The sequence below is a fragment of the Camelus dromedarius genome, chromosome X, assembly GCF_036321535.1.
Source record: "Camelus dromedarius isolate mCamDro1 chromosome X, mCamDro1.pat, whole genome shotgun sequence".
In the NCBI taxonomy this organism is placed as follows: Eukaryota; Metazoa; Chordata; class Mammalia; order Artiodactyla; family Camelidae; genus Camelus; species Camelus dromedarius.
In genome coordinates, this window is record NC_087472.1 from 18,108,207 (window position 1) to 18,123,280 (window position 15,074).

The 15,074-nt window shown below is 37.5% G+C and overlaps 1 protein-coding gene across 3 annotated transcripts in view; it reads left to right on the forward strand.

Annotated features, from left to right (window-relative positions):
* Positions 1-15,074, forward strand: part of LOC105098809 (fibrous sheath-interacting protein 2-like) — a 32,027-nt gene extending 16,953 nt beyond the window's left edge. Inside the window, exons 8-13 of one of the 3 annotated variants that reach the window (XM_064482721.1) lie at positions 1,395-1,498; positions 3,165-3,210; positions 4,354-4,445; positions 6,594-6,645; positions 9,761-9,797; positions 13,796-15,074. In XM_064482721.1, the coding sequence (XP_064338791.1) occupies positions 1,395-1,498; positions 3,165-3,210; positions 4,354-4,445; positions 6,594-6,645; positions 9,761-9,797; positions 13,796-13,874 (410 nt within the window). In that variant the 3' untranslated portion in view covers positions 13,875-15,074. Of the gene's footprint in view, positions 1-1,394; positions 1,499-3,164; positions 3,211-4,353; positions 4,446-6,593; positions 6,646-7,905; positions 7,945-9,760; positions 9,798-13,795 lie in introns of those variants that run through there. The other 2 variants (XM_064482722.1, XM_064482723.1) reach the window with 2 other exon arrangements.

Here is a 15,074-nt window from a genome sequence, read left to right on the forward strand (position 1 = left end):
ACTGTCTTGGCCATGCCATCGTATTTTGGGATGCCAGGTGCTGAATATTACCTGGATATTTGTCATGGCATTCCTCCTGTTAAAAATTCTAACCTCCCTGGAGGGAGGACGGTATAGTTCTGTGGTAGAGTGCATGCCTAGCATGCATGAGGTCCTGGGTTCAAGTCCCAGTACCTCAGTTTAAAAAAATAATCAATCAATCAATCTAATTACCTACCCCCATTAAAAAAAATTAAAAATTCTAACCTCCCCTCTTCTAGCTCCACGCGCAGGCAGGAAGACTAGAGATCTTGTACTTAGAAAGTCAAAAATGAAAAAAAAATAAAATTTTTAAACAATAGCCCTATTGCATAATGCTTGTCTCATATCTGTCAAGGCCCATAAGTAAGTGCAATGAAAGATGGTCTCAGGTCCTACATATCAAAGGCATGATCACTATAAAAAATGTAAAATATAGGAAAACATGTAATATATGTAATGTGACAACCTAATAAACATGGGCAAAAGGCATGAACAACCACTTCACTGTAGACATACAGATGGCAAATAAGCACAAGAAAAGCTGTTTAACATTATTAGTCATTAGGGAAATACAAACCAAACCACAATGAGATACCACTACACACCCAGTAAAATGTCTAGAATTTAAGTAACTGACCATACTAAGTATTTGCAAGGACATGATGCAACTAGAACTCTGACATTGCTGGTGGGAATGTAAAATGGTACAACCACTGTGGAAGGCACCTTGGCAGCTTAAGTTAAACTTACATCTACCATAAACGATTTCAGTCATTCCACCCCTAGGTATGTGCCCACAAGAAATGAAAATAGATGTCCACGTTGAGACGTGTAAATCAGTGCCCATAGAAACATTATTCATAATAGTTAAAAAAAAAACTGGAGACAACCCAAATGCCCTTCAGCAGGCAAATGGATAAACTGTAGTGCGTCCATGAGATACTAATCAGTAATAAAAAGGAGTAAACTATTAATACAGGCAACAATATTGATGAATCTCAAAACAATTATGCTGAATGAAGGAAGCCAGAACACCACACGCCTCCCTCCAAAAAAAAGAGTAGGAAGTCCTCTTTGATTCCTTCTATAGCAAACTCGAGATAATGCAAACTAATTTATAGTGAAGCAGATCAGTGATTGCCTGGGGGACAGGAGTACAGAGAGGAACTATAAGGGGGCACAAGGAAACTTTTGAGGGTGATGTAAATGTTTATCTTGATTGTGGTGATGGTTTCATAGGTTTATACATATGTCAAAACTGAACAAATGCTACATTTTAAATATGCATACTTTATTGTACTTCAGTTATAACTCAATAAAGTCAAATTCAATAAAATCAAAAATAATATGATTTCTCTTTCATTTGCTTTTAGGACCATCTCACCATTTGTTTAGTTCTGTAAAGATTCCTAACAAAGCATCATTAACTTCATTACCTTCTCAGCATAATGTACGGAGGAACACAACAGAACAAAAGGTAGAAAATTGTATGTCCCAGGTGCTTCGTGATGATCATTCATTTATCTGGTTAACTTTTCTTTCTATAGGAGAGCCCTTTCACAGGCATGGTACTGACTGGTTAGAAATAATGACACAACATTGTAAAATGATTATAAATCAATAAAAAATGTTAAAAAAAAAATAAAAATTAAAAAATTTAAAAAAAAGAAATAATGGGGTTCTACACAGGTCTGGACCCTCTCCCTGGTAGAGAAGGTTCTGTGTCAGCTTCATGCTAAATGTGCCATGTAGTTGAGCAGAAACTAACAAATATTTGATGATGATGATGATAGCTGACATTTATTGAGAACTGCTGTGGGCCAGGTCCTGTGCTAAACTGGAAGGAAGGGAAAAGGGGGAAAGTAGGTGACATACAAAGATGGAAAAGACATCATCACTGCTCTTGAGGACTCACCATTCAGGGATCAGACACACATAAACAAAAGTCCTTACAGTCAAATGAGAAGAGAGTTTTGATTTGTTCAAAATGTGGAAGTACAGAAGATTTAGAAAATAGTCCTACCTGGAGAAATCTAAAAAAGCTTTATAAAGGGAGGGCTTAATTGAAGTAGGTCTTAAAACGTGAGTGGGAAGTTTCCAGATGATGAGCATATAGTGAGGGAGTGTTGCAGACAGACTTAAAGTGATAAGTGAAAGCATGAATGTTCAAGCCAGCAAAGCCAGGGCAGTGCAGGAGAGGACAATGAAAAAGGTAGGTTGAAGTCAGAGCTTGGTATACCTTGCTGAAGTATGAATTTATTCTCTCAGTAGTAGGGAACCATTGCAAGTTTTTGAGTAGCAATGTGTAATCAGAATGATTTGGGTTTCAAAAAATAATCTGGCTGCAGTGTGTGAGATAAATACATAGAAGAGACTAAAGACAAGATAGTGTTGAGTCTACTGGGATAGTCAGATAAAAATGATAAAGCCCCAAACAAAGGCAGTGACAATGAGGGTGAACCAGAGGCCCAGATTTAAGATATTTCAGAGTCAGACTATGTCAGGATTTAGTGACTCAGTAGATGCCTGGATCCAGAGAAAGGGAGATGATGAGGAGGATGAAGGAGGAGGAGGAGGAGGAAAAGGAGAAGATTGAATTTTTGTGTATAGGTTTTCTTGAAGTGGGCTGTCTTTTCTCTGTGGTCCCATGGTGCTCAGGCTTACCTCCTATCTCAGAGCTCATTGTACTCCATATTTGTCTGTTCTACAGGATGATAAACTTCTTGAGGTCAGGAATTATATATCTTATGTCAGTTCCATGCAGTATACTCAATAAGCATTATATCAGATTAGACTGGCCTTATCTGAAATAAATGGAACAACTCTAAGCTTTCTAGAATGGAGCACTGGATAGATTGTTTTGCTTTTAACCAAAATATGAGAGACACAGTAGCAAGTTTGGAAAAATGGGAGTACCTAGGTACATGATAATTGTCATTTTAAACTAGTTAAGTTTAGGTACCTGGAAAAAGGTACCCAGTAAGAGGTTGATAATATGTGTTAGCATTGAGACCAGAGTTTAGGAGAGAGGTAGAGGGTGGGGGAGATACTGTATTAATTTCATTGCTCTAGGGTCAGCAAAAGCTGCATTTAGAAGGCTAATTAGTGATTAATGTTTTTTTCTTTAACGTTAAACCATACAGAAAGATAGAAGAATGATTAGAACATCATATTCTTTAAATGACAGAGGTAAGAAAATGAACAGTATTTATAATATCTTTCAGTTAAATAATTAGTTTTGTCATACAGTTTTCAAAGTTATACTTTTTCCCTGATTATAAAAGTCTATGATTATTTTGATAAAGGAAGATATAAAAAGTATTCATGATTGTAAATATTAGTATCCCACATTTTTGAGTGATTGCTGGGTGAATAGGCCCTTTGGAATTTGCAAAGAAATTGTGGAGAAATTAGAGTCTCTGCTGTGGCTTCCTATGTAAGTTCCTGACATACTATGGTTAGGGAACCCCTGTCAGAGAATTCTCCCCAGGAAGGTCTCTACACTCTCATGCCATCCTTTCTCCCAAAACATAAAAATACATCCTTTTCCTAGCTCCCAGATCTGGCCTGGAGGTTAGTTAAGTCTCTGTTAGTCTCTGCAAAATATTCCCACTCATATCCTGCACACAGTGTCCAAGAGTACTAGGACAACTCCACCTGAGTGGCCCACGAGCACCTCAAATCCAGCATGCACAAAACCAAATTCATCATCTTCTAGTCACTCCCAAACCTGTTCTCCATTCTTCCTAATATTATTTAGGCACAAAACCTGAGTCATCTTTGAATCTTTCCTATTGCTCATATTCTATATCCAAAAGTTGCCACCTTCTGTCCAATCTACCTTCTTAAATTCTCATAAGCTTCCCTTCCTTTCCATTCATACCACCCATGCCCTTAAGTTCTGCAATAATTTGCCTCCAGTCTCCTCTTCTTCCTATTAATCTCTCCTACATTCTGCTGTGAATGTAATCTTCATGAAATACAGCTTTGGACATATAATTTCTCCACCCAAAAGTCCTCAGTGGTTCCCCTTTGCCTACTGAAAAAAGTGCAAAACAGTTCACTCTAGGGTGGGGGAGTAGAGGGAGATTATGCTGGTGAAGTAATTTAGGGTCAGAAGTTAGGGAGTTCAGGCTTGTCCCCCAGAGGGCTGTGGTGAGCCACTAGAAGCTTGTAAGTAGGGGACTTCAAAAAAAGCATCTTATACTTGGAGATACTGCCTGAACTTCTATAAATAAATGCATCCTTGACTATGGTAATTCTAGACATTATGGCAGCCCAGCAAGAACTATATCATTTTTTCATATTTAAAGGTACTCTTCTTTCCCCCAGAAACTACAGGCACTTCACTTCAAGCTCCAGATGTTTCTGCTAAAACAGCAAATGTCTATAGACACACTCCACGGCATATTTCGAATCGAGAGGCAAGTAACGTTTCTTTTGTCCCAGATATAGATGAAACAAACGAAGTATGAAGTTATGATCAAGATTAGCATAACACAGTTTCATTCATTAAATGACAGTTAAGAACAGCTTTGTTCCCTGAAATTAACCACTCTATAGTAAGATTTTATAAAAACTGAAATGCAAACTCACAGAAATAATCCTGTGCTACTTCAGACTTCTGACTCTCATAGCCATCAGTTATGTTAGTGTTGCCATACTCTAAGTATAGGGACTAAAAATACATCCTTTTCCCAGCTCCCAAGGATGGCCTGGACGTTAGCTACTGATAGGGACTATCAGTAACAAGTTGTAAGCTAGCAAAAGAAAATTGGTGAGCCTGAGATTTTAAATATGTTAAATGGATCCAAAATGTGAATATTTGTCTCAATTCTTAATAGAGATTCACTAGAAACAACTTGAATGTTCCCCTTTAGCCCTTGGATTATAGGCTTCCTAAATAATGAGCTTTAGGAGCTTCAAGGTCGATACCTGTGCCCTGCAGAGGAAGCAACAAATTGGGCTTTTGTGAATCATTTCTCTTCTAGTGCTGGTGGATTGTGCAGAGACATCCAGCCTCACTCTATCCCCTTTATGATCAGTGGTCACTCATCTGATGGTGGGAAATTGGCAACAGGCATTCAGGGTTCAGCCTCTGGTCACAACATATATCGCCTCTGTGGGTTGCCAATTTGTCGTTCGTTATAAGAATCAAATCCACATCCTTCTGATGGGCCCCTTCTTCCCGTGATACAGCCCTGTCTTCCTGCTTTACCCCCTCTGCTCTATCCGGAAAATGTCCTTTAGATCTTCAACCATTGCAAGTGCTTTGGGACCTAAAGATGAGGCCTCGGCTCCAGTAGTGATACTAAATTGTGGCTGATGCCTTCCACCTGAATTTCCAGTGTTTGTTAGTTTAGTAAAATAAACACTTGAAATTCAGAATTTATATGTATTTAAAATTTCTTTACAAAAATAAAATAATCTTATTAAATGGAAAAATTTTTTTTAAAAATCTGTGTCCTTGGCTCCATTAGCACTGTGTTAACTAGCTCAGCTGTTTTAAAAAGTTAACATGGTTTGAAAGACATGTTATCAAGCAGGACATTCACTAAAGTTTTCCCAAATGAATTCTACACAGCTAAGGTAGAAACTGGCATCCTTTGCCATATCCTATGTTAAAAAGCATAGTAAGTGACAGACTCAATGATATATGCTGCTCAAATGCAGCATGTTAGCCACAATATGCCTCACTGTATAAGCAAACATTTATGAAACACCTGCTGAGTCCGGGGCACTGTGCTGCTGTGTTAACATCCATAATCGGTATGCTCAGTATCTGAAAAAAGAATCTTCTTAACTACTTTGAGATAGTCTAGTAGTTGCACACCAGGAATTAATTTTTTCACTAGCCTCACTGTAGTGTCAGGAAAAAAAAGTATTACTAAGTGTAGTATAGATGGCAAACTTAATAGTACATGTTACCTGCCCCCCCCAAAAAGGCAATAAACAAATTTAGACCATCTGTTTTTAAAGAAAGCTTTAAAATACATTGGACAATATGAGTACATCAAATGGTCACAAATACCTAATTTATTTTGAGAAATAGCATGACCACTTTTATTACAGTAGAACCCAACACTGTTTTCCAGCTTTTTTCTCCCATCCCATCAGTGTCAGGAAAGGTACTTCTGGTGGCTTGTGTTCAGCTCTCAGACCTGGAAAACAAATGAGGTCTACTCCATTAGATTTATCTTCCTGAATAATTACCTAAGCAGGTAGAGCTCTTGGCCAAATCAAAGAGTCACATCCCACATATGAGAAAACCTGCTCTCTGCCTTCCAGCGCTCTCAAAACATTTCCCCTATTATTAACTTTCTTTAAAACCCACACATTTTTTTTAGCTATTCAGCCGATTACCTTCCATGCTACTCAGTGCGTTCGTCAGATAGTTAATTTAGTATATTATGAATTCCATAAGTAATATATAATGTAAACCAAATAAAACACGTATATTTATTATAAAATGACTTTTTAAATCAGTTTATTAAACTTCTGTGAGAAATAGCTGATGTTCAAATTCTTTGAAAACTCCTTTGAGGATTTTCTTTTCCTTGTGGCATATATAGGTAACAGATGCTGATTTGAATGGGAAGAAGGCCAAGAAAACAACTGTAACCTGTAAGTCAGATAAACATTAGCAATAGTTATTAAGGAAATCTTGCGATCCATTAATGCGTTCATTCAACTAACATTTATTGAGCTTTTGCTACATTGCATGCACTGTGCTAATTATTGAACATACAAAGTAGAAAAGCCATGGTCCCTAGACTGGATTTTACAGTTTAATGGAGAACAGTCATGCCAGTAATCACAACCCAATATGATCAGTGTAAGAAAGGAAGTATATACAAAGTGCAGTGGAAGCATAGCAAAGCCAAGGAAGCTTTTACAGAAGAGGCCCCAGATGAGCTGAAACATGAAGGATGAGAAAGAATTTTCTAAGCAGACAAATGGAAGGAGAACCTTCCAGGAGAAGGGAATATATTTACCAAGTTATTTTGCATTAGAGCATAGTGTATTACTATGTACCAGGTACTATGCTAAACTCTATATTCTCTCATTTAACCCTCCTGACAATAAAACTATTTTTATCCTCATTTTACACATACGTAAACTAAGTCTCAGAGTGCCCAAGATTTCACATAATATGTGGCAAAGCCTGAATTTTAACCCAGGTCAATCTTGCTCAACCAATCCTAACTGCAATACCATACTGCCTCTCACTACAGTTAAAGAGGCTATTTACAATAGTCAAGCCTAGAAATAAGTCCTGAACAAAGTCAGTGACAGTGAGGATGAAGAACTGGGCACAGATTTGACTCAGACTAAGAAGGTCGAATGGATGAGATTTGGTAACTGATTAAATATGGGAGAAGAGTGAATTGAAAACAAATCCCAGATTTCTGGACTGCGCAACTTAATGGATAGTGAATAGTGGTGCCATTCAGTAGATAGGCAATACAGAAGGATGAACAAGTTTGGAAGAGAAAAACTTAGTTCAGCTTTGAATGTATTGAGTTTGAGGTGCCTGAGAGCATCCAAGTGGGACATCTAAGTAGAACAGTCAAGGAGGCAGTTATAGATATTGGTCTGGGAATCATGGGAGAAGCAATGAAAAGAATGCCTTATATCAAAACCTATGGGAAAATGGGAAATAACAAAAGCTCTTCCCTTCCCTCTTTGACCTAAGAGTTATCCGTAAGTATGTTTCTTAATTATCAAGAAATTAAGATTTGGGGTCACAATTTTTAAACTAGGTTCAGAGAATGTAAATCTTTAACACGTTGAAGTTGTTAAGAATTTCTTTCTTTTCTTTTCTTTTCTTTTCTTTCTTTCTATGTGATTGATATTTGACTGTGTTCCATGGACATACCAAAGAATGTATATTCTCTATTTGAAGGATGTAAGGCTCCAAATAAATTTTAAATTATATTTATTGTTTATATTATTCAATTATTGCATATCTTTACTGATTTTTTTGTCTACTAGATTCTTTTCTTACTGTCCACTAGATGTGTCCAGCCATCAAGGAGGTGTATTGAAGTTCTAAACTATAATTGTATTTTTACCAAATTCCCATCGCTTTTCTAATAGGTTTTACATGGTTAGGCTCATTAGGATATATAATCTGCCATGTTGCTAGAAACCATAGAAGAGTTCCTTATTTTTTTAAACATTGCATTAGTTATCTATTGCTGAATAACAAATCACCCCAAAACTTGGCAGCTTTAAAAAACATTATCTCACAGTTTCTGTGGTTAGGAATACAGGAGCAACTTAGCTGGATTGTTCTGATTTAGAGTCTCTCTTGAGGTTAGGTCAAGATGTCATTCAGGGCTGCTGTAGTCATCTAAAAGCTTGACTGGGACTGGAGGATTCACTTCCAAGGTGGCTCACTCACATACCTGGCTGTTGGCAGGACATGCTTACCATACATCTCTTGAGTATCCTCATGATATGGCATCTGGCTTCCCCTAGAGTGTGTGATCCAAGAGAGAGGGGCTGAAGCCACAGTGTATTTTATAACCTAGTCTCAGAAGTTATACAGCATCACTTCCACTGTATATTCCTTTGAAACAAGTCAGTAAATCCAACCTACACTCAAGGGAAAAAGAATTAACCTCCACCACTTAGAGGAAGTATTATCAAAGAATTTGTAGACATATTTTAAAACTGCCAAAATAGTATTATCTTCATACTTTTTTTCAGGTTTGTGGACTATTAATTCCAGCTCCTTCCTTTCCAAATCTGTACACACTCTAAAACATACTCAAAAACATATATATACACAAAGGAAACTCAAGAAGGTACATAGAATTTAAGTAAAACTTTTAAGCAGATCATTGGAATTTATTGGTTACTCACAATACACTTTACATTTATTGGGAGAAAAATAAATAGCAATTCACCTTGACTTTGAACTGGCTCTAACTGATAATGCTACTGTCTATTATTCAAAGTATTCTGTTTGTCAAAGACTGTTTATTCATGTATGTGCATAATTGACATACACCATCCCAGTATTCTTAGGAACGTATTCTACATGAAGACTTGCTTTAGTATAATTATCTGGAAATAGTTACTAAAATCTACTTATAGAACTTTGCTAGATGGCATATAAAACATGTTAAACAGTATTTGAGTGGGAAGAGATTAATGATAGGCAGACTGATGAACAAACATTGAACCAACATGTGTGTTAAAGAATTAATTCAACAAATAAGTGTTATTGAGTGCTTACTATATACCAGGCACTGTAAACTAGTAATCACAATACAGCATAGGAAGTCTTGTAACAGAAGGATGTATAGGGTGCTTCAGAAGCATTGACAGAGAATGCCTGTCTTCCTAGTCAGGTATTAAGGAAGGCTCTCTGAAGGAGGTGACACAAGCTGAATGAGTCCCAAAGGATGAGAAATTTAAAAAAGGAACACTAGAGTTACAAAGGAAATAGTGAGAGCAGAGGCAAAGGGAATTGCGTGTTGTTCAGTATCTCTGGAGCATAGAATATACATAGAATACTGACCAGTGATAAGGCTGGTGAGGTAGGCAGTTGCCCCAGATCTTAAGTTATATTTTATGCCCCCTAGTAGTCCCTGGAGGGTTTAAGCAGAGCAGTGACAGCATGGAATAAAAGACCTATTAAGATATGTTAATTACAATTTTACAAGTAGCTTGTGAAGGATGCCAACAAATAGTAATTTTATTTTTCTCTCTGAAAATACACCTGCAGTTCATGAAATCATCCCTTCTCACAACTCATCAACTGAGTAAGTATCTAAGGAAACATGATAATGTATTATTTTAAATTAACATTTAAATAATTACACAGGAGTGCTGCATGAATCCTCCATTCTTGTAGTTTTGCTTGTATGTAGTGACACTCTCATCTTTTGCAACATCTCAGGACTAAGCTAAAATCGTAAAGTAGGCAAAGGTAGTCATTCGTGCTCTTCCACCTCCTCCTCTCTTTGTTCTCACTTTAATTTTGTGCCCTCTAATATACAGTACCTTTACTCCCTTTTAAGGTAGCACTGCTTATTCTGGGATCTGGATCTATTCGTTTCCTCTCTCCCCATTCAAACATGCATTATTTGTGCCTTTGGAGGTTATTGGTTTTCTAATGATGATAAATTAGTTTACTATATAGTATTAGGGACTTAATCTGTTACCCCTTCCTAAGGATATTTACACTGTAATCCAAAGTAATCAATGTCTAATGATGCAAAATAAAGGCCAGTGAAGAAGATTTTTTTTGGCCTGGGGGCTTTTCAGCACTCAAACCTTGGTGGCCACCTATTCTGCTGATGTCCTAGTCCCCGCAGACTTGAATAATATTTCATGCATATAGAATATACATACCCAACACTGTCATCTTTCAAACAGTCAACAAACCAAAAGAGGATCAGGATAGTTTTTTTAATCCCAAACTCTGATGAAAATGGTTGGGTAAAGCAAAGTAGTGTATAGTGGTAAATGGTGTTGACATTCAGACCAAACTTTTTAGAAAATGATTTTGAGCTAGAGGTGATAGAAGTCAGTTTGTCTGATTTACTCAGGGCTCATGGGAGACAAGGATGCTGAAGGAAAGAAGCTGACCAGCTCAGTAATAAGATAGTTTCAAGAAATAAAGATGAGAGAATAATGATTATGCATAGTTTTATATAGTGTCAATTCCTTCCTCCCTCTTCCTCTTGTCCCCACCCCCACCTTAGACTACAGAACCACAGAGTCACTTGAGTCTTTTCAATAGCAAATGCTCTGGATACCCATTTATTAAAAATCAACTAAGGTGAAGAACTCTACACATGACCTGGAGCTTCTCCCTCATTCCTCTCAAATACACAGAGTTAAATATTTTTAGCTATACCTAGGACAGTTTCAGGCCAGAGCACAAGAAAACGTAGCTACAGCATCAACTCATATGGCTCTGCCCATCGCACCTGTGTCACATTTCTTTACCTGACAGAGAACACACGAGTTCGAGGCCTTTGGCTTGGTCCTCTTGGTCTGATGTAGCTCCTTGCTTCCCAGGACTCAACTTGTGGAGTCGTCATGTCTTCCACCATTCACCTCTGCTCTCTTCTCTTCCCTTAACTCCTTAGTTCTCTGTTTTTTCTAATGCTAACATAAAGGACATACACAGTAAGCTTAATAAAATAGAATTAGGAACCAAAGAAGTCAGGACAAGAGGAAGCAAATGTAATAAGATAGTGGCGGGGTAAACAGTTGTAATAATTAAGCTTTGCATATAGATACTGAGTATGATCTTATGCTTAGGATGGAAGATGAGAGGAGAAACAGAGTAAAGAAAGCAGTGAGTCTGTTGCCCTGAAGATTGTGCTCAGTTTGTATTTAATTCATTAGATGACAGTCCAGTGGTTTTGAGGAGGGATGTGATATCAAATCAATAACTCTACTGCACACCTCCGACATCATCACGTAGGACAAATTGCAGACAGTTAAATAGATGCCGCCTGCAGAAGTCCACTAATGATTTGTAACCTGCACAGTGGCCTTCGTTTGGAGTACAGAAAAGTATGCATAGATCTAAAACATGTTAAATGGGAATTTATCTATCAAAATTTGAGAACCTACTATGTAGAAAGAATAGTGCTGAGTATTAGAGGGATACCAAGATAAATAAAACGCTGCTTCTGACCTCAGTTGTGCTTCACAGAGCATCAGGAGAAAAGGCAGGGAGACATGAGCAATGCCAGAGAGTGAATTGAGGGCAGGACAGTGGGTAAAATGTCAGGCATAGGGAGGGCCACCCATGGAACTACCCAGTCTTTGGCTTCTCAGATTGGAACACTGATGTTAGGATACAGTGGTGCTCCTTTTAAATTGCATTCAACTACTGGAATGAGTAAATGGCTTTGACAATAGAATGGACTACATATATATATGATCAAGAGGTAACAGGCATCATCCCAAAGCTATAGGCCTGAGATACCAGTAGGAGACCACTAATTAGATTAAAAATTCATATTCAGAAGGATTAGGCAGACTAAAATTTAGTTTTGTCACAATCTTCAAGGGGTGGTTGGCCAGGTATCTTCTGGATTAAAGTGAGGTTGTGTGGAGGAGAAGGTCAGAAACAGAAAGGTTTTTATAGTTTTATGACATGTCAAATTAAACTGTGAAAGTCTATGCCTTATCTTTGGGGCTTCTGAACTAATTGTCATTAATATCACTGCCATCTTTATTTAAGAAGTAGAGGGTTGGCAGTACAAATGACCTAAACCTTAGACACTTCACTCTAGTAGCATCAACTATCAAAGAAAACCACGTAAGACTAGGGAAAAGTGGATAGACTATCATGGCACTCCTAGAATTGTGGTGGAACTTTCCAACGTAACATTGAGTTCATTTGCATGTTTCTGCTCAACTGACTCCAATGAGAAACTGATCATGAGCTCATTGCAAATTGCAGATTGTATCCATCATTACAACTGATTTCTACTGGTCTCATATGAGGCTTTTCTGATCTATGGGGTTAGTTTTGTTCTCAGGTCTGTGCTGTCTCCTTTTATCTAAATTCATGCCTTTGGGACATAAAGCCTGTGGGGACAGGTAGCAACAAATGCACAGGACTCCACTTGCTGCCTGTGGTATGAGGTAGAGCAGAAAAAAGAATCTGGGTGCCTTAGACTGCAGAGGATCTCCAGAAAGGAAATTGGGCTAGAGTTGGCCTAAGAAACTGGGTCTTAGAAAAATAAATGAAGCCAAAGGATAGGAACTATGTCACTGATGTTAGCATACATGTTCCAGGTTCCATGTTGCAAAAAAGGTATTATCTGAGGGTGGGCTATTGCTGCCAAAACCTTGCTGAGACCTGTATAGTTTTCTTTTGCTTCTAGGGGTTAGGTTGTTAATTTCACAGTCTGACTATATTTCTCAAAATTAAATTGTTAGGCCTTGGGGAAAGAAATACATTTGATAACACAAGGGCAGGCCAAGTAAAAATGAAGATAGAGTGCCATTGTTCCTTTAAGAAGGTCAAGAAGAAGAGAGGCAAGGGATCCATGTAGGCAGGAAAGTATGAAAATAAATCAGAACTAGTCTTAGGCCTTGATTTTTAAAGACTCTTTGTTATTATTCTATAATTTACATGATTTGGTTCTCTTGCTACAATTTAGTAAGGTATAATTTTGGTTCCATGTAGTACGTGATAATAAATTATTTTGATTAGAACATAGACTACTGTGATACCCAGAAAAGAGCTACATCTAATTTGGTATCACATATGCTTGGAAACACTTTATTTTAATCTACCATTATTAATAATCATCCATAGATCATTTCCTACTGTGGGGCACAGGGAAGAGACTAGGAATTTTGAGGAGGAGGATAGAAAATGAATTATCAGAAAGCTCTGATCAAGCAGGCCAGGCAGAAAGGACTAGCCCATCCTTTCTCTTTCCAACCTCATGCTCTTCTCAACTCACCACAGAACAAACATGGCCCCGGTATGTCAAGAGTGGTAATAGCAGGTAGGTGTTACTATATGCAGCAGCGATTCTACTGTTTGTGTTCATTCTACTCCTCTGAGTAATAGAGCATGTCCTATACCCAGGGGCTAAATACTTGGAGGCTAACTAGGGGGATTAGATAAAAAATAAACCTTATCTTCTTCGTGAATTGCTGGGGAGGAAAAAAAACTCGCAAGCACAAGCTGGAATCTGATTCAATGACTAGGAATTTGGAGGAAATTTACATAAATTATTAACCAAAAGTAATAAAATCAATCTCTTTACTTTTTCAGACGACAAAACTACTATCAAAATCGCTGTCAAGAAAAAGTATGTACAATGAAATTCACTGATAAAGCAACATATTTTTGATATTTTCTAATATGTTATTAGAGAAAAATCTGTGAGTCAGACAACCAGCAAAATCATCTGTTGATATTAGTCAGTTTTCCACTTTGCCTTTTTCTCTTGCCTTTCACTCTGAGTTAATCTTGAGTTTTGCAGAGGGTCCACAGTTATTGTTAAAAGAGTTATTGTTAAAAGGGGTCTAGAATTACTGCTACTGACCTTTTGTGCAGGGGACTCAAGGAGGTAGATTAGGGGAGGTTTAGGATTAATCATCACAGGGAAAGCATCAAAGACCGCAGACCATTCCATAGTGGGAAGACATTAAAGGAAAATGCCTTTGCAGATGCTTGTAGGTCATCTGGCTCAGGGGCATCCTGCCCCTTCAGGCAGGTGAGCCAGGATGTCAGGATCATCTTTTAATTCTGCTGAGAGTAAGAAGAATTTTAGGATGGCTACTCCATCAAAAGAAGGCGCCTGGTCAGAAGAGAGCTGTAGCTTGGACCAGGCAAAAAGAAGAAGGTGAATTTGATAAGCCCTAACTCTGGGGCTAGGCAGAGGAATCATGAACAAGAGAGGAGCTCAGGGGAGTAGCAAATTCACACACCCTTTCACACATACACCTGATCAGTTCATAGAACATGCAACAAACACAAAGACTGAGACATACTGGCACAAAAAGGATATTTCTTGGTTTAATCATATAGTGAAAATAAGCTGAAAAATCAAATTCTGTGTATCATATTTCACTTCACTTAAAACTTGAGGAATGTCCCAATTTTATATATCAAAGTTGAAAATGTTTCTTCTCAGCTACCCTAAGCCTAATAATGTAGGTTTGCTGTACATTATCTCTGGTGATAAGAAAATAATATATATTGAAATTCTTAGCTCGTATGTACTGGAACGGATTTAGACCAATTTAGACCAGGAAGGTAAGTAACTTACCTATTAATGTTTAAATGTTATTCTTAGAAGTGTTTGATTTAGGAGATGTTTATGTAAAACAAGTGTTTTTCAACCATATGCTGTCATTTCAAACTATGTTTTTCAAACTCAGGAGCCATTTTCTAGTCTGTGCAGTAGATGAAAAAAATGCATTACGAGACCTAGATAGTGGTGATGTTTGCACATTTTGAATGTTCTTATTGCCACTAAACTGTATACCTTAAAATGGTAAATTTTATGTTACGTGTATTTTATCACAATAAAAGATGCTTAAAGAGA